The 19,338-nt window shown below is 45.5% G+C and overlaps 1 protein-coding gene across 2 annotated transcripts in view; it reads right to left on the reverse strand.

Moving 5' to 3' along the window:
* The window catches only part of Otud7b (OTU deubiquitinase 7B), a 64,244-nt gene that overhangs the window by 10,172 nt on the left and 34,734 nt on the right, over positions 1–19,338 (reverse strand). For both annotated transcript variants that reach the window (XM_045138136.1, XM_045138137.1), the window contains exons 3-7: positions 13,849–14,040; positions 11,471–11,698; positions 8,573–8,674; positions 6,606–6,733; positions 113–225 (exon numbers count right to left, since the gene is read on the reverse strand). In XM_045138136.1, coding sequence (XP_044994071.1) covers positions 113–225; positions 6,606–6,733; positions 8,573–8,674; positions 11,471–11,698; positions 13,849–14,040 — 763 coding nt within the window. The remainder of the gene's footprint in view (positions 1–112; positions 226–6,605; positions 6,734–8,572; positions 8,675–11,470; positions 11,699–13,848; positions 14,041–19,338) is intronic.

Below are 19,338 nucleotides of genomic sequence, written 5' to 3' on the forward strand. Positions count from 1 at the left end.
TGCAATGACCCCTCGCTTTCCTTCCAGGATCCTTCCAGCATAGAGCTCTCTACACAGCTCAGCGAGGACTCCACAGAGGTTAGTTTCTGCTCTCCCACTCGGCCATACCTACCCACTGCTGCTGGCTCCGTTGGTACCTAGATGCATTCGGGGTTCACTTGAAGCAAGCTTGATGAGTTCATTCCATTCTTTCTGCCATTCATCCTCAGTATATACCAGTCCTGACTGTGAAGACATGCAACAAAAGGAGACATTCAACATTACAGACTAGGTTTGCTTTTTTGTAAAAAACATTATTTACTTATTTACAAGAAGAGATGGACAGATGGATGGATGCACGGATGGAGAGAAAGAGAGAATGGGCACACCAGGGCTTCTTGCCACTGCAAATGAGCTGCAGACACAGGCACCACTTTGTGCGTCCGGCTTTACAGGGCTATTGCAGAACTGAACCCAGGCACAGACTTTGCAAGCACGCACCTTTGCCCATTATGCAATCTCTCTAGCCTCAGGCTAGGTTTTGTTTTGTTTTTGTTTGCCAAGGTAGGGTTCCACTCTAGCCCAGGATTACCTGGCACTCACTCTATAGTCCCAGGCTAGTCTTGAACTCTCAGCAATCCTCCTACCTCTGCTTCCCCAGTGTTGGGACAAAAGGCGTGCACCACCACACCTGACCAATTACCCTAATATTTCCACTAGCACCTAAAGGCTCTGGACTCTGAAAATTAGGCCCTTAAGCCCACACACACCTCCTCTCTTCTCTTCCCAAAGTCATTCTTGTTCCTATATTCCTACCTTAAAGAACAGAAATGACTATCACCCATACCCACACCCAAAGGGAAAGCCAGGAGTTATCTAAAACATCTTTTACCCATTCCTCACCTGGATCCCTCAGTCAACAATAACTAAGCATGAACTCCTGCAATGCACCTCCTATCTGGTTTACTGGGTTCTTCTGACCCAACTCCTAAGTGCTGCTGGAAATTGTTTTCTGAAATTAAAATCTGATGGTGTCTGTTCTCTGTTAATAATTCCACAAATCTTCATTGCTTATAGGATATAGTTCAAACTCCTTCACCATCACTTAGGACATAGAAGCAGAAAGATTAGAAGTTCAAGGCCATCCTCAACTACACAGCAAGTTCAAGGTCAGCCTGGGGGTTACATGAGACCCTATCTAAAAACACAACTGACTCCAGAATGAACATGACAAGATAACGTCTTAAATTTTTACATTGCTTTTTAAAATATTTAACTTTGATTATTTATTCATTAGAGAGAGAAGCAGATAGAGAGGGAATGGGCACACCAGGGCCTCTAGCCACTTCCAACAAACTCCAGATGCAGGTGCCACTTTGTGCAGTTGGTTTACATGGGTACTAGGGAATGGAACCTGGGTCCTTAGGCTTCACAGGCAAGCGCCTTAACTACTGAGCCATCTCTCCAGCCCTGCATAGCTTTTTTTTTTTTTTTTTTTGAGGTAGGATCTCACTCTGATCCAGGCTGACCTGGAATTAACTATGCAGTCTCAGAGTAGCCTAGAACTCACGGCGATCCTCCTACCTTTGCCTCTCGAGGGCTGGTATTAAAGGCGTGCGTCACCACGCCTGCCTCGCATTGCTATTTTAATATTACAATGAATTCACACTGCTTAAGTACACACTGACAGAATAGATGGGATTATGCTGGGAACATAAGCAGCCCAAGGAATAAAGTTCATGGGAATTAAAGAGCTCTTGTTGGAATATTTTATCTTAGTAATAAAAGGACAAAGCAACTTGCATTTTCATGAAATAATTTATAAAACAATAATAAAAATAAAAGAGCAGTGCATGGATGCACATGCCTATAATCCCAGCACTCAGGAAGCAGAGGTAGGAGGATCATTATGAGTTCAAGGACAGCCTGAGACTACATAGTGAATTCCAGTTCAGTCTGAGCTAGAGCAAAATCCTACCTTGAAAAACCAATAAATAAATAAATAAAAGACTTATTAATTCAATTAAAAATAAGGGGGCTGGAGAGATGGCTCAGCATTTAAGGCACTTGCCTGCAAAGCCTAAGGACTCAGGTCTGACTTCCTATTACCCATGTAAGCCAGAAGCACAAGAGGCACATGTATCTGGAGTTCATTTGCAGTGGCTGGTGGTCCTAGCATGCCCATTCTCTCTCACTTTCTATCTGCCTCCTTCTCCCTTTCACAATAAATAAATAAAATATTTTTTTTTAAAAACTAAGGGGGACTGGAGAGATGGCTTAGTGGTTAAGACGCTTGCCTGCAAAGCCAAAGGTTCCAGGTTTGATTCCCCAGGACCCATGGAAGACAGATGCACAAGGTGGCGCATGCATCTGGAGTTCGTTTGCAGTGGCTGGAGGACCTGGTGCGCCCATTCTCTCCCCCCCCCAAGTAAATAAATACAATAAAAAAAAATAAAAATAAAGGAATGGGGCTGGAGAGATGCTCAGTGGTTAAAGACGTTTGCTTGCAAAACCTGATGGTCCAGGTTAGATTCCCCAGTACCCACAAAAAGCCAGATGCACAGGGTGGAGCATGTGTCTGGAGTTTGTTTGCAGTGGCAGGATGCCCTGATGTGCCCATTCTCTCTTTCTGAAATAGATGAACAAATAAATAAGGGTATGAAGCCAGAGTGGTGGCACACACCTTTAGTCCAGAGGCTGTGGTAGGAGGCTCACCATAAATTAAGGCCCACCTAGGGCTATAGAATGAGTTCCAGGCCAGTCTGACTACAGTGAGACCCTGCCTCCAAAAAAAAAAAAAAAAAAAAAAGGCTGAAGAGATAGATGGCTTAGCAGTTAAGGCACTTGCCAAAAAAGCCAAAAGACTCAGGTTCGATTCCCCAGTACCCATGGTGGTGCATGCATCTGGAGTTCATTTACAGTGGACAGAGGTCCTGGTGTGCCCATTCTCACTCTATATTCCTCTTTCCATGATTTAAAGGGGGGGGGGGGTAGAAAGATGGTTTACTGTACAAGCATGAGAGAGGCCTGAAACTGCCTGAGTTTGAATCTCTAGATCTCATGTAGGCAGGTGGGCAGGCTCTCGCAAAGGGGAGCAGAGACTAGGGAACCTCCAGTTCCACAGAAAAATATCAAACTCAGGAACTGCAGGAGACTCCGGCTCAAATAAGAGCATGCAGGAGGATGGATGGGATGAGCTGAGTCACCACCAGATAGTGCCCCCAAGCCCTAGTGGAAGGCAAGCACATGGGGTGCACCAAGGGCACATAGACAAGCACATACCGAGTACATGCACATACACACATGCAAGCAAGCAAAATAAAAAAAAAAAAAATCTGTGAAGTGTGCTGGAGAGACGGCTTAGCAGTTAAGGTGCTTGCCTGTGAAGCCTAAGGACCCAGGTTCAAGTCTCCAGGTCCCACATAAGCCAGATGCACATAGTGGCACATGCGTCTGGAGTTCGTTTCAGTGGCTGGAGGCCCGGTGTGCCCATTCTCTCCCTCTGTCTCTTTCCCTCCCTTTCTCTGTCTCTAATAAATAAATGAAAATAATTAAATAACTTTAAAAAAACTTATAAAGAGATTGGTGCTTGAAATTAAAAAAAAAAATTAAAAGGCCAATGCACAGGTGTCCAGGAGTTTCTGGTCATTCTGATGCATATATATGGAGAGGGCCTGACTTCTCCCACCTCACCTATTTCTCATCCAGCCGCTGGGAGGCTGGTACTTCCAGCCTTACGTAAGCTTTACCGTCACTTTACCATAAGACAAGGAGGCCCAGGAAACCTCAAGTCATTTAATACAGGTTTGGTATGAGGAAAGCTGGAAGTGTCCCAAGTCCACCATCCTCACCCCATTCCTCTCCCCACATGAAGCATAATCCTGTCAAGGCCTAAGCTAAGACAACTATGCACTACCCTTTTTTTTTTATTTGTTTGTTTGGTTGGTTGGTTTTTGGTTTTTCAAGGTAGGGTCTTCCTCTAGCTCAGGCTGACCTGGAATTCACTATGTAGTCTCAGGATGGCCTCAAACTCATGGCGATCCTCCTACCTCTACCTCCCCTAAAAGTGTGTGCCACCATGGCACCCTATCTTTAAAATAATTATAACACACACAAAAAAAAAATTTTAATAAAAAAAAGGGCTGGGGAGATTGCTTAGTGGTTAAGCAAAGCCAAAGGATCCAGGTTTGAATCTCCAGGACCCACATAAACCAGATGCACAAGGTGGTGCATGCATCTGGAATCCGTTTGCAGTGGCTAGAGGCCTGGAGTGACCATTCTCTTGCTCTCTCAAGTAAATTAAAATACAAAAAAAAAAGGGGCTGGAGAGATGGCTTAGCAGTTAAGCGCTTGCCTGTGAAGCCTAAGGACCCCGGTTCGAGGCTCGGTTCCCCAGGTCCCACGTTAGCCAGATGCACAAGGGGGCGCACGTGTCTGGAGTTCGTTTGCCGTGGCTGGAGGCCCTGGCTCGCCCATTCTCTCTCTCCCTCTATCTGTCTTTCTCTCTGTCTGTCACTCTCAAATAAATAAATAAATAAAATGAACAAAAAATTAAAGAAAATGCAAAAAAAGTTATAACAGATTTAATAATTTGAATTAAGCATATCTATCCTGATTTGTGCTGTCATTTCTACTTACTTAATACTTAGCATGCTCTGATTTAGTGCCATGTCTGTGATGGCCAAAATACAGGTTCAAATATTACCTAAACTTATTTGATGGGATTCTAAATTCTAGACTGGCTCTAACTTAGGCAAAAGAGGCTTTCCCACAAGGTCCGGTCCAGCTTTTTTGTGTGTGGTTTTTCAAGGTAGAGTTCTGCCTGTAGCCCAGGCTGACCTGGAATTCACTATGTAGTCTCAGGGTGGCCTCGAACTCACAGCAATCCTCCTACCTCTGCCTACTGAGTGCTGGGATTAAAGGCGTGCACCACTACGCCTGGCTTCCAGCCAGCCTTTGATACTAATAACGAATGTCAACTATGTGGCCTGGCCCCTGTGGATTGATTTCTGGAGGAAACTGACTCTGATCTTAATATCACCCTACTTTTAACAACTGGATTTTTTGTTTTTAAAAAAAATATCACATTTTAATTTATATATTTTAAGTTTTTAGGCTACAACAATTCTAATTATGGAAGTTGTCAATAATAAAAAATTAAAAAGAAAGAAAAAAACAAAAAATTCTAAATGACTAAAAAGAAAAAATTAAAGACATGGAAAAATAGGAAATCCTCTGAAGAAATACTCCCATTGCTAATGTCAGAAACAACTAGTGGAAAACATAAATGCCAACCAGGTGTGGTGGCACACACCTTCAATCCCAGCATTCAGGAGGCTGAGGTAGAAGGACTGCTGTGAGTTCAAGGGCAGCATGGATTTACAGAGTGAGGTCCAGGTCAGTTTGGGCTGGAGAGATGGCTTAGCGGTTAAGGCACTTGCCTGCAAAGCCAAAGGACCCTGGTTCGATTCTCCAGGACCCACATAAAGCCAGATACACAAGGGGGCACATTTGTCTGGAGTTTGTTTGCAATGGCCAGAGGCCCTAGCGCACTCATTCTCTCTCTCTATCTCTCTTTCTCTCTCACAAATAAACAAACAACAAAACAAATGCCAGCTGTGGTGGTGTGCCCTTGTAATTGACCCCAGATCTGGAGGATCAACGAGCAGCTTGTCTAGGCAAATTGGTTAGCCCAAGGCCAATGAGAGCCCTGTCTCAAAGGAGAGATGAGAGCTGAAGAAGTTCAGCAGTTAGGTGCTGCTTATGAGGCTGAGAGCCTCGATTGGACTCCCCAGCACCCAGGATGCCATATGCACAAGGTGGCAGTAGTGGCGAGATGCCCAGGCCCACCCATTCCCTCTCTCTCATTCTCATTCTCTTTTTCCACCCCTCTCTCTGCTTGCAAATAAATAAATAATTTTTTTTCTCTGCTTTTTTGAGGCAAGGTCTTGCTCTAGCACACGCAGATCTGGAATTCACTATGTAGTCTCAGGCTAGCCTTGAACTCATGATCCTCCTATCTCAGCCTCTCAAGTGCTGGGCTTAAAAGCATGCACCACCACACCTGCTAATAATTTTCTTTTTTTGAGGTAGTGTCTCACTCTAGCCCAGGCTGACCTGGAATTCATAATGTAATCTCAGAGTGGCCTCGAACTCATAGTGATCCTCCTACCTCTGCCTCCCAAGAGCTGGGATTGAAGGTGTGTGCCACCTCGCCCAGCCAAAAAAAAAATTTTTAAGAGGAAGAGAACAGCATTCCTCAAGATGACATCTGAGACTGTCTTCCAGCCTCCTCTACACACATATTGGTGCACCCACATACACATGTGCCCCCCCACACACACTACACATGCATTTAAAGTAAAACGTGCCCCTGTGGCCCCTCGCCCCCACCAAAAAAAAAAAAACGGTAAACCAAGGTGCAATAGAAAAGCAGAAGATAAAGACATGGAAGACACAGAACCAAGGAAACCCTAGGACATCATCTGCATTTTCCACACTTGCTGGGGTAACAAGAGAAATAACATATAAATAATGTTAATGCCAGGAGATGCTTCCTACCAGTGGGCAGTGTGCTTTAGTAACTTTGGGAAACAAGGTGCGCCCACCCGCCCTCGCCCACCCACCTCTTTATTCTGCTGAGTTTGCTGCCACCTCCAGCGTCTCTTCAGTGCTTCCTTTTCTACTCCCTTCTCCATCAGCGCGTACAAAGCCTTCCTCAGCATCAGGTCCCGATCATGGAAACCCCACATCCCTGCGACAGAAAGAACGGCATAAGACACCTTACCTTGACGAAATCCCACTTTTTGTTTGGTTGGTTGGTTCGCTGGCCGGTTGGCTTGAGGTAGCGAAGTCTCACTCTAGCCCAGGCTGACCTGGAGCTCTGTAGTCCCAGGCTGACCTCAAACTCACAGCCTCCTACATCAGCCCCCAGAGTGACAGGACTAAAGTAGTGTGTCACCACCCACCTCAGCTCCACTTATTAATTCAGGGTGGGTTTTCTTTTGAGAAGGATAATTATTATATTTATTGAGAGAAGTAGAGAGCCAAGCAAAGACACCCACATGGCTGGAAATCCCACATGGAGGGCCTGGAAAAACCATGGAGAGAAAAACAAAGTTCAAGGAGCCCTTGCCAGGTGGGGAGCTGGAGGGGTGCGAAGAACCCATGTGGAGGGGCGTGGTGGTGCCCGCCTTTAGTCCCACCACTGGGGAGGCAGAGGTAGGAGGATCGCTGTGAGTTCGAGGCCACCCTGAGACTCCATAGTGATTCCAGGTCAGCCTGGGATAGAGCGAGACCCTACGTCGGAAAACCAAAAAAAAAACAAACAAACCATGTGGAGAGTAAGGGCTGCGGGGTGGGGGGTGGGGGACTCCCATCCATTCAACCTGGCTGGGCCTAAGCTGCAGGCCCAGCTGAGGGAAAAACCCACCCACCACTGGAAGTTCCCAAGTGGTCCTAATTCAGAGTTCTTGCTTTATGTTTCATTTTACAATGACAGGGATCAAACCCAGAGGCTCACACAAGCTAATGAAGTGTCAACCACTGAGCTATACACCTCCAGCCCCTCACATATTAAAGATATACTACGCTGAAGTGAAGAAACTCAGGCCAAGACTGAGGATCTACGGACTTCTGGCCAGGAGTGGTGGCGCACACCTTTAACCTCAGCCTTGCAGAGGCAGAGGGAGGAGGATCGCCTGGGTTCAAGACCAGCCTGAGACGACATAGTAAATTCCAGGTCAGCCTGGGCTAGAGCGGGATCCTACCTTGAAAATCTGAAAGGACAAAAGAAATTCGGGCTCTAGGTTATGAAAGCAGCACTCAGGCAGAAGAGCTGTCCCTACCCTGTAGGTCACAGCCTTGCAGAATGTGAAAGCAGGGACAGAACAGAGACTCCTGGCCGGGCGCCCTCACTCCTCAAGCAAGTCTAAGAAACCAAAAGTCAGCAGCTGCGAAGACGAAACGAGCACGGGGCAACCGGCAGCAAAGTGTGTGGGACTCTGCAAAATGGGGGTTTTCTGTTTTTACAAGCTAAAAGCAAATAATATCTACAGCTTATTTAAAGTAAGCAGGTTAATAATTCAAAGGGAAAAAGTGTCACAAAGGTCTGCTGAGAGCATATTGTTTTAAATGCCAAAAGAATAATGAAGAACTTTCCCATACACACTCACACAGAGAGACAGACACTTTTCTTGTTTGTTTAGTTTTTTTTCAAGGTACGGTCTCACTCCAGCCTAGGCTAACCTGGACTCACTCTGTGGTCCTCACTCTGTAGTCTCAGGCTAGCCTGGGACTCACAGTGCTCCTCGTACCTCTACTGGGATTAAAGGCATGCGCCACCACGCCCAGCGACAGGCACACTGCTTACTGCAGCTCATTTCTCCTAAGGGCCAGGTCAGAGCTGGGCCTAAGTTAAGCCCGGTGCTTTGCCCATCTCTAAGGAAGGCTGAGAAGCCCCCACGAGGCTCTTTCGTCTTCTCGTGTTCCCCGCTCCCCTTGCGATGAACCGGCCAGAGGACGAAGCGCTACGTCTGAGATCTGAGTCCACAGCCCACCTTCTCCAGGGCCGGAGGCCGCAAGCAGGACTCACCCAGGGAGGCGGCGTGCAGGAGGCAGTTCCCATCTCCAGTAGTTGCCAAAGGAAGCAGCCTCTGACAGGTGGGGTCCACACTAACCCACCAATTCAAACGGCCTGCAGACGCAATGATGGAGGAAAAGGAGAGGAGCGGATGAGTTTCCTTTAGCAGAATAATAAAACCATCACTGCACTCCTGTGTCCTTCAGACAAGGTCTTGAGTGGGAAACCCAGGCCATTTTTTTGTTTGTTTGTTTTTTCGTGGTAGAGTCTCAGGCTGACCTGGAATTCACTATGGAGTCTCAGGGTGGCCTCAAACTCACAGCGATCCTCCTACCTATGCCTCCCGAGTGCTGGGATTAAAGGGGTGCGCCACCACACCCGGCCCAGGCTGTTTTTAATCCTCTGGCCTCAGCCTTCCACAGAGGTATACATACAATCTAATACTCATTTTCTTGTTGTTGTTTCTTTTTATTTATTTATTTTTTTTGAGGTAGGGTCTCACTCTAGCCCAGGCTGACCTGGAATCCACTATGTAGCCTCAGGGTGGCCTCAAACTACTGATGATCCTCCTACCCCTGCCTCCTATGCAGGGATCAAAGGCATGGCTACCACACCTGGCTCCATTATAGTTAGAATCTGGTTAGCGTGACCAGTTAAATCTGTTTTAATGAGGGATAATTTAGTTCCAAAGGAGTCAGTAGGCAATGTATGGAGATGTGTGGTGGGGACACGCCTCTGGTGGATGGAGGTTACTAGGGACACTTCTAGAACTGGAATTTTTTTTTTTTTTTTTTGGTTTCCCAAGGAAGGGTCTCACTCTACCCCAGGCTGACATGGAATTCACTATGTAGTCTCAGGGTGGTCTCAAACTCCTGACAATCCTCTTATCTCTGCTTCCTGAGTGCAGGGATTAAAGGAGTGCACCACTATGCCCAGCTAGCGATACTTATAAATACAATATAGGGCACAAAGCAGCTTGTATAACAAAGTTACCTGAGGCCTGGCACTGTGACACACGCCTTTAATCTCAGCACTTGGGAGGCTGAGGTAGTAGGATTGCTATAAGCTCAAGGACAGCTTGGGCTACTGAGTGAATTCCAGGTCAGCCTGGGCTACAGTAAGACCTTGCTCAAAAAACAAAAAATGGGGCTGGAAAGATGACCTGATGGTTAAGGCATTTGCCTGCAAAGCCTAAAAACTCACATTTGAATCTCCAGGCACCACGTATGCCAGACACGCAGTAACGCAAGTGCACAATGTCGCACATGTGCACAAAGAGGTGCGTGCATCTGCAGCTCATTTGCAGCAGCTGAAGGCCCTGGCTTACCCATTATCCCCCCCCCCAACTAAATAAATAGAGCTGGGGAGACGGCTTAACAGTAAAGGCACTTGCCTGCAAAGCCAAAGAGCCAGGTTCAATTCCCCAGGACCCATGTAAACAAGAAGCACAATATGGTGCATGTGTCTGGAGTTACAGCAGCTGAAGGCCCTGACACTCCATTCTTTCTCTTTTGCTCTTTTTCTGCCTGTGTGTGTGTGTGTGTGTGTGTGTGTGTGTGTGTGTGTGTCAAATAAATAAAATTAAAAATGAATAACAAAAAATGGCCAGGCACAGTGGCACATGCCTTTAATCCCAGCCTTCAGGATGCAGAGGTGGAAGGATCCCAGTAAGTTCAAGGCCACCCTGAGATTACACAGTGAATTCCAAGTCAGCCTGGGCTAGAGTGAGACCCTACCTTGAAAAAAGAAAGGTAAATAAATATAAAATATGACCCTCCCAAAAGAAGGATCTGGCCAATGTCCATACTGCTTAGGTTGGTGACACAGCCAGTGACTTGGTATCACCCTGATTCTTCACTCTGGTCAGATCAGTAAATACAGAAGCAACCAAGCTCAGTATATGTCCACCATCAGCAAAACAAGAACAACTCAAGGTGTACATCCTAAGTCATCTACATAGGTGCCGACACTTACCACAGCGTAGTGAGACTGTGGAGTCATCAGCAGTAAGATAAAGTATATAAAACACCCAGGAAAATGAATCTCAATTTTGCACAGCCAACTCCTCTTGTAAAGAATGTATTTTATGAATAATGCTTAAGCTTTCTTGAACTTTAGAAAGAAGAAAACAACCTATAGTCTCACCAGCCCAGGTAACTTCAGATAAACTGAGACTCATTTTTCTTTTCCGTTTTTTAAATATTTTTATTTATTTACAAGGAGAGAGAAAAAGTGAGGATGGGCATGCCAGAGCCCTTTGCTGCTGCAAACATCTTCCAGAGCATGTCATTTTGTGCATCTGGCTCTACATGGGGACTGAGGAATTGAATCCAAGCCAGTAGGCTTTGCAAGCAAGTGCCTTTAACCACTGAGCCATCTCTCCAGTCCTAACTTGCTAATTTCTAAAAAATAAAAACATGAATAGATGTATATGGTTAATATGATGAAAACATTGCCTTTCCATGCCTCTCCCTTCTACCTCCAATCTTTCTCCCATGAGAGTTCTTTTCTAGTACCTGAACTCTTTCTGATACTAATTAATTTTAACAGTAAACTGGGAAGGATCATGCGATGAAGGCCTGGGAGCAGAGTACAGCGCACCATCTGCCACACTGGTCCTCTCTGTGTGCAAGACGCTCCAACCCAATCAGAATTAGTTACAATTTTCACATACTGATTTTTAGATATCAATGCCTAGGCCTTTTACCTCTATGTCTGGATTTTCTTATATTAAATGGGAAATTTCCAGAGTACCCTTCAACTTTAAACAGCACATAGCTCAGCCCATGCTGATCTCACTGTTCCTGGGATGAGCGTAATCAGATCGCCCGCAGGCAGACAGGAAGCTCCCGACCAAATCCAGCCCTTCCACGGAGAGTCAGGCAGAGCCCCAGGGAAGCGCTCACTGACCTGCCTGCTCCAAGGCCACCAGCATGGACTGCTCAATGAGGTCTCTCTCGATGAAGCTGCGGAAGTCTTCCTTGTACACAGTGAGATCCGGAAGCTGGAAGGCACAGACGGGCATTTCCAGGGGGTGCTCACTGCTCCCCCCACCCCCACCATTGCAGGAGACATGGGACCGGGCCAGGGAAACAATGCTGGAGCTGGCGTGGGAGATGCCCCTAGACAGGCGTTTTTCTGCAATGAGAAACAGAGTCCGCTTAGAACCGATGCAGCCTGCTCTGAGAGCTCCCCACTCATGTGGAGCAATCACCTCTTGATGTGCCTTCAGTCAGGGAGAAACTACAGCTCACTGGCTGAGCAGCTAAACAACCATTTTGCTTAAGCTAAGTACAACTGGAGAAACACAGAAAATGATACCGTGTGTGTGTGTGTGTGTGTGTGTGTGTTTTGTTGCTATTGTTGTTGCTGTTTTGTTTCTTTCCCAAGTGCTGGGATTAAAGTTAAAGGCATGTACCACCTGGCTAATTTTTGTTCTTTCTTTGTTTTGTTTTCCGAGGTAGGGTCTCCTTCCACTTTACTACAACTTTTCTTGATACTCATTTTTTAAATATTTTATTTATTTATTTAAGAGAGAGGAAGAGGGGGAGAGAGAAAGAGAATGGGTGTGTCAGGACCTCCAGCCACTGCAAACGAACTCCAGACTCATGCGCCCCCTTGTGCATCTGGCTTACATGGATACTGAGGAATTGAACTAGGGTCCTTAGGCTTTGCAGGCACACACTTTAACCATTAAGCCATTTCCCCAGCCCTTGATGCTCATTTTTATTTGAAATTTACAGTCAATTCTTAGCATGCCACAGAGCAGAACACTAATGTAAATAATACCCCAAATTCCAAATTACTTCATTTGTTTTGAATACATGGCACCTACAAGTATCCAGCCTATATCCCACCTTCAGCAGAATTTACTCATCTTGACATTGTAATTTATTTGCATGGCTAGCGGTGCACGGTGACTATTAGAAGGGGCAGGAACATGACTGTGAGGGAGCCATTCTGAGTCCGTATTTACAGAGATGGTACACAAAGTCAGTCCGACTTGTGTGAAGTTGTTTGACAGTGATATTATTTAAGACATATTTTTTAACCTTTTTATTATTTGAGGAAGGGAGGGAGACAGAGAGAGAGGTAGAGAGAGGGAGAAAGAGAGAATGGGCATGCCAGGGCCTCTAGCCACTACAAATTACCTCCAGATGCATGCGCCACCTTGTGCATCTGGGTCCTGGGGAACTGAACCTATGTCCTTTGGCTTTGCAGGCAAGCACCTTAACTGCTAAGCCATCTGTCCAGCCCCATCATCATTATTATTTTTTAAATATTTTATTTTTATTTATTTATTTGAGAGAGACAGAGGGAAAGAGAAGGGGGGAGAGATAGAGATAGATAGATAAGTGAGAGAGAGAGAGGATGGGTATGCCAGGGCATCCAGCCACTGCAAACAAACTCCAGACACATGTTCCATCTTGTATATCTGGTTTTACTTGGGTCCTGGAGAATCGAACCTGGGTCCTTTGGCTTTTCAGGCAAGTGCCTTAACTGCTAAGCCATCTGTCCAGTCCTTAAGATTTTAATTTATTTTTAGTTTTTTTTTTTGGAAGTAGGGTGTCACTCTACCCCAAGCTGACCTAGAATTCACTACGTAGTCTCAGGGTGACCTTGAACTCATGGCAATCCTCCTACCTCTGCCTCCAGGGTGTGGGATTAAAGGTGTGTGCCACCACACCCAGCTGGTATTTTTTAGACAGTTGAAAAGTACCATCTGGGGGTTGCAGATATGGCTCAGTGTTTAAAGGCATTTGCTTGCAAAATCTGATGGCCCAGGTTCAATTCCCCAGTATCTCTGCAAAGTCAGACACGCAAAGTGGTACATGTGTCTGGAGTTCTATTTGCAGTGGCAAGAGACCCTGGTATTATCATTCTCTCTCTTTCTTATTTTTTGTTTGTTCATTTTGTTTTGTTTGTTTGGTTTCTTGGTTTTTCGAGGTAGGGTCTGACCCTAGCCCAGGCTAACCTGGAAGTCACTATGTAGTCTCAGGGTGGCCTTGAACTCATGGTGATCCTCCTACCTCTGCCTCCCAGAGTGCTGAGATTAAAGGCATGTGCCACCATGCCCGATCGATCATTCTCTCTGTTTCTACCTGCCTCTTTCTCTCTCTCTCTCTCTCTCTCTCAAATAAATATAAATAAGTAAATGTCAAAAAATTATTTTAACAAGTTTTAAGGTACAATCTGGGTTTGGTTGGAATGAGGAAAAGGAATGGAAATCTCTGTAAAAGATCACTTCGCCTCCCCATAGCAGTCCCACCCATCAGTTAGAGGAGTACCTTGAATGACGTCATCCTGCCTCTGCAAGACAGGTCGGGGAGGGCGGGTGGATTCTCTGGTCTCAGAACACACGTCTTCAGAGGCCTTGGAGCAACGACTCCTTCCACTGAAGGGTGGAGACAGGTTCCCAGCATGGACTTGGCGTAGCTGTTCAAAATCACTGAGGGCAGCACTCACGTCCCAATTCTTTCCTGTCAGGAGAGAAAGCAAAACCAAATTAAGCACTTAGAATACAAAGAAACCGGGGAAAGGAGAGGGGCAATAGCTCAGTGGATATAGTGCTTGCCACGCAAGCATGAGGACCCGAGTTCAGATCTCCAGCACCCACAGGAAAGCCAAGTGCAGTGGCTCATGTCTGTAATGCAGGCACTGGGGAAGCGGAGATCGACGACTCCTAGGCTTAGTAGTTAGAGTCTAACTGCAGGCTGGGGAAATGGCTTAGCGGTTAAGGTGTTTACCTGCGAAGCCTAAGGACCCCAGTTCGATTCCCCAGGACTGACATTAGCCAGATGTGCAAGGGGGCGCATACATCTGGAGTTCGACTGCAGTGGCTGGAAGCCCTTGCACACCCATTCTCTCTGCCTCTTCCTCTGTCTCTCAAACAAATAAATAAAATATGTTTTAAAATAGGACTGTAGAGATGGCTTAGCAGTTAAGGTGCTTGCCTGCAAAGCTTAAGGACCCAGGTTTGATTCCCCAGTAGCCATGTAAGCCAGATGCACAAGGTGGCTCATGTGTCTAGAGTTCATTTTCAGTGGCTGGACACCCTGGTGTTGCCTATTCTCTCTCTTTACCAGCCTTCCTCTCTCCAATAAATAAACAAATATTTTAAAAATAGGGCTGGAGAGATGGCTCAGTAGCTAAGACACTTGCCTGCAAAGCCTAAGGACCCATTTTCAACTCTCCAGATCCCAGGTAAGCCATATGTACAAAGATGAGGCAAGAGCAAGGTCACACATGCCCACTAGGTGGCACAAGAGTCTGGAGTTTGATTGGTGTGGCTGAAGTGCCAATTCTCTCTCCATCTCTCTAAAAAATATATACATAGCCTTAGTAGGCATATATTAATACACCCTGCAGTCATTTTTCTTTCTTATCCTTTTTCCTTTAGTCTAAAATATTGTCTTCATTAGTATTTTGCCCTAGATGTTTTTGTTTTTTATTGTATTTTCACAGAACATTTTTTTTTTTCCAAAGTAGGGTCTCACTCTAGCCCAGGCAGGCCTGAAATTCACTATGTAATCTCATGTTGGCCTTGAACTCATGGCAATCCTCCTACCTCTGCCTCCTGAGTGCTGGGATTAAAGGTGTGCACCACCACACCCAACATCACAGAACATTTTTTAAATATTGTATTTATTTATTTATTTGCAAGGAGAGAGAGAGAATGGGCACACCAAGGTCTCTTGCCACTGCAAACGAACCCCAGATACATGTGCCACTTTGTGCATCTGGCTTTAAATGGATACTACACAATCGAGCCCAGGTTGTCAGGCATTGCAAGCAAGCACCTTTAACCACCAAACCATCTCTCCAGCCCCTAGATGTTTTTATTTTTACAAACAAGTGCCTGAGCAACTGATCCATCACCCCAGCAGTTTTTTTAAGATAACCTTTTAAAATTTATTTTTAGACAATTTCATATGTATATAACATATATTTTGATCACATTCACCCCATTACTTTCTCTTACTCCCCTCCCCCTCCTGTTGAACCCCTTCTTCTCAACTAGTCAGACTTAACACTGTGGTGCCTTTTCTTTCTTTCTTTAAAAAAATATTTATTTAGAAGCAGAGAGGAAGAGAGAAAGAGAATGGGCACAAGGCCTCTTGCAAATGAACTCTAGACACATGTATCACTTTGTGCATTTGGCTTTGTATGAGTAATGGGAATCAAACAGGCTGTCAGGCTCTGTAAGCAAGCATTTTTATCAACTGAGCTGCCTCTCCAGCCCCCCACCTTGTGTGTGTGTGTGAGAGAGAGAGAGAAAGAGAGAGAGAGAGAGAGAGAGAGAGAGAGAGATCGATCCATTGATTTTATTTGCTTGAGCATGGGTACAGGGTTATTTACTAAAGTAGAGGCAATTTTCCAGTGTCTACACTACTGAAAAAAATGTCTCTCCTTCCCCAGCAACAATAACTCCTTGGGGCTTTGTGAGCCCCTCCACCATCCATGATAAAATGTTGACAGGTCCAATCTTGAGCAGTTCTTTATTCATTTTCTTATTTTTATTCTTTAATTCTTTATTATCAATATCCTATGTTAGCTCCGTGAAACTTTGTATTTGAACTCAAAAAATCCTTAGAGATCCAGTGATTTAGTTACCTAAAACTAAAACCTCCTTTTACAGATAGAGGAAGCACAGGTAAGAGAAATACAGCAACTTGCTCAAAGTCACGGTTATCAGGGCTGGGAAGATGGCTCAGTAGTTAAAAACGCTTGCTTGCAAAGCCTGCCATTCAGAGCATTAATCCCTAAGCCACCTACATAAACCAGATGCAAAAAGCAGTGCCAATCATCTGCAGTTCACTGGCAGCAGGGAGAAGCCCTGCTATGTCCAAATACACACTTGTTAAAGAATTATGGGCTGCAGAGATGGCTGAGCAGTTCAGATGCTTGCCTGTGAAGCCTAAGAAAGTTTGTTCGAATCTTCAGGTCCCACATATAGCCAGATAAAAAAGTGACGTAATCATTCAACGTCCCACATGTGCACAAAAGGGTACACACGTCTGGAGTTCATTCACAGTGGCTGAAAGCCCCTGACACACCCATTCTCTCTCCCTCTCTCTGTCTTTGCCTCCTTCTCCCTCTCTCTCAAAAGTAAAATAGGGCTGGAAAGATGGCTTAGAGGTTAAGGCATTTGCCTGCAAAGTCAAAGGATCCCGTTGGATTTTCCAAGACCCACATAAGCCAGATGCACATGGGGGCACATGTATCTAAAGTTTGTTTTCAGTGGCTGGAGGCCTGGTGTGCCCATCCCCCCTCCTCTTTATCTCTCTCAAATAAATAAATAAAATATATTTTTTAAAAAATAAAGGCTTCTTTAAAAAAATTCAAATTGCCGGGCATGATGGTGCACACCTTTAATCTCAGCACTCGGGAGGCAGAGGTAGGAGGATCGCCATGAGTTCAAGGCTACCCTGAGACTACACAGTGAGTTCCAGATCAGTCTGGGCTAGACTGAGACCCTACCTCAAAAAAAAAAAAAAAAAAATTCTAATTATGCCCAGGAATGGTGGCACAGGCCTTTAATCCCAGCACATGGGAGGCAGAGGTAGGAGGATCAATGTGAGTTTGAGGCCAGCCTGGAACTACAGAGTGAGTTCCAAGTCTGTCTGAGCTACAGTGAGACTCTGTCTTGGGGGGGGGGGGGGAAATTCTGGACTTCCCATTAAGATGATGGCATAGGAACCATGCCAAAGCATCCTACGGGAGAAAGAGTAAAACAATACACACACACACACACACACACACACACACACACACACACACAAATAATAATAATAAAATAAATAACAGCAAACCACGCAGAAGTGGCTCCAGCAGCCCCAGCACCAGGTCCACGTGGCCACAGCTGCAAGGCTTGGCCTGAGCTGCAGGAAAAGGTGCAGGGAGGGCTGGTGAGATGGCTTAACGGTTAAGCACTTGGCTGTGAAGCCTGTGGACCCTGGTTCGAGGCTCGAATCCCCAGGACCCACGTTAGCCAGATGCACAAGGGGGCACACGCGTCTGGAGTTCGTTTGCAGTGGCTGGAAGCCCTGGCGCACCCATTCTCTCCCTCTCTCTCTCTGCCTGCCTTTCTCTCTCTCTTTCTCAAATAAATAAAACTAAACAATAACAAAAAAAAGGTGAAGGGATTTCCCACTCACATGGGCCTCCTCGTGGCCAACTCAAGAAATGCGAAGAAAGCCGGGCGTGGTGGCGCACGCCTTTAATCCCAGCACTCGGGAGGCAGAGGTAGGAGGATCGCCGTGAGTTCGAGGCCACCCTGAGACTACAGAGTGAATTCCAAGAGTGAATTCCAGGTCAGCCTGGGCTAGAGTGAGAACTCACCTCGAAAAAAAAACCATGTGAAGGGAGGACGGCAGGGCCCAGCAGCACGGTCACTGCAGCCACTGTCCACAGCACCCTCCCCTCACCGCACTGCGAGGAAGCTCAGCTACGCAGCACCAGGTACAAGGTACACGTGGTGGTGCGAACGTCTGGAGTTCATTTGCAGTGGCTGGAGGCCCTTGTGCACCCATTCTCTTTCTGTCTCTGCCTCTCTCCCAAATAAACAAATAAAAATAAAAATATTTAAAAGCCTGGTATATAGGCTTGCATCGGAAGTGTTCATCGCACCTTCCATGTCAGGGTAAGTGATGTGTTAACTCTGATGGATGGTCAGATTTGCCATTCTCTTTTATTCAAGGCAGGGTCTCACTCTAGCTCAGGCTGATCTGGAATTCACTCTGTAGTCTCAGGGTGGTCTTGAACTCACAGTGACCCTCCTACCTCTGCCTTCCAAGTGCTGGGATTAAAGGCGTGCGCCACCACGTCCAGCCTGCCATTCTTAAATAAGCTGTATTGTGGGCTTGTCCTTTGTTGCTTCCTGAATTATAGTGGCTTTGTCTCCTCTTCTGTCATTCACTGAGGCAGGGCCTCAGTCACAAACTGACCTTGGTACCCTCTACAGACCAGAACTCTCAGCCTCCCAATTGACAGGACTGAGGGTGTGGGACAACATAAATCTTAGGGACTATGACGGTGTTAGAGGATCTGGTTGCTGTAATACGTACTCTTGCATAAATAACTTTGCTGGTTTTCATTGAATGTGTACATTGTTCAGTTAAAATTTGGAATTTGCCTGTATTTTGTTCCATCCAGTCTACTTGAATACTCTCATAGCAGGCAAACCCAACACCTAGGGTCACCTTTGTGGTTACTCTGAGAATCTTAAGAGCCACACCTAGCACCTTAAGCTCCTACCCTGAAGATATATAACATCAGATTATTGATATATCTAGTAAATACTGCAGATAATTAGAAGACCCAAGCATTAAATTAATTCAAGATGCAAAAATCTCTACATTATAATACAAGAAACCCTCCCAAAAATAAGACAATATAAATCCACTAAAAATTATAAACCCAATGGCCAGGCATGGTGGTACATGTCTTTAATCCCAGTACGTGGGAGGCAAAAGTAAGAGGAATTACCGTGAGTTCAAGACTACCCTGAGACTACAGAGTGAATTTCTGGTCAGCCTTGACTACAGTGAAACCCTACCTTGGAAAAAAAAAAAGATAGATAGATAGATAGAGATATATAAATCCATCAGAAATTACCTCCAGTGAGACTGATGGCCACCCTGAGACTCCATAGTGAATTCCAGGTCAGCCTGGGCTACAGTGAGACCCTACCTCGAAACCCCCCCCTCAAAAAAAATAAAAATAAATAAATATGCTCAAAGGAATAAAAGAAGATACAGGAAATCAATTTAATGCAA

The sequence above is a fragment of the Jaculus jaculus genome, chromosome 19, assembly GCF_020740685.1.
Source record: "Jaculus jaculus isolate mJacJac1 chromosome 19, mJacJac1.mat.Y.cur, whole genome shotgun sequence".
NCBI lineage: Eukaryota > Metazoa > Chordata > Mammalia > Rodentia > Dipodidae > Jaculus > Jaculus jaculus.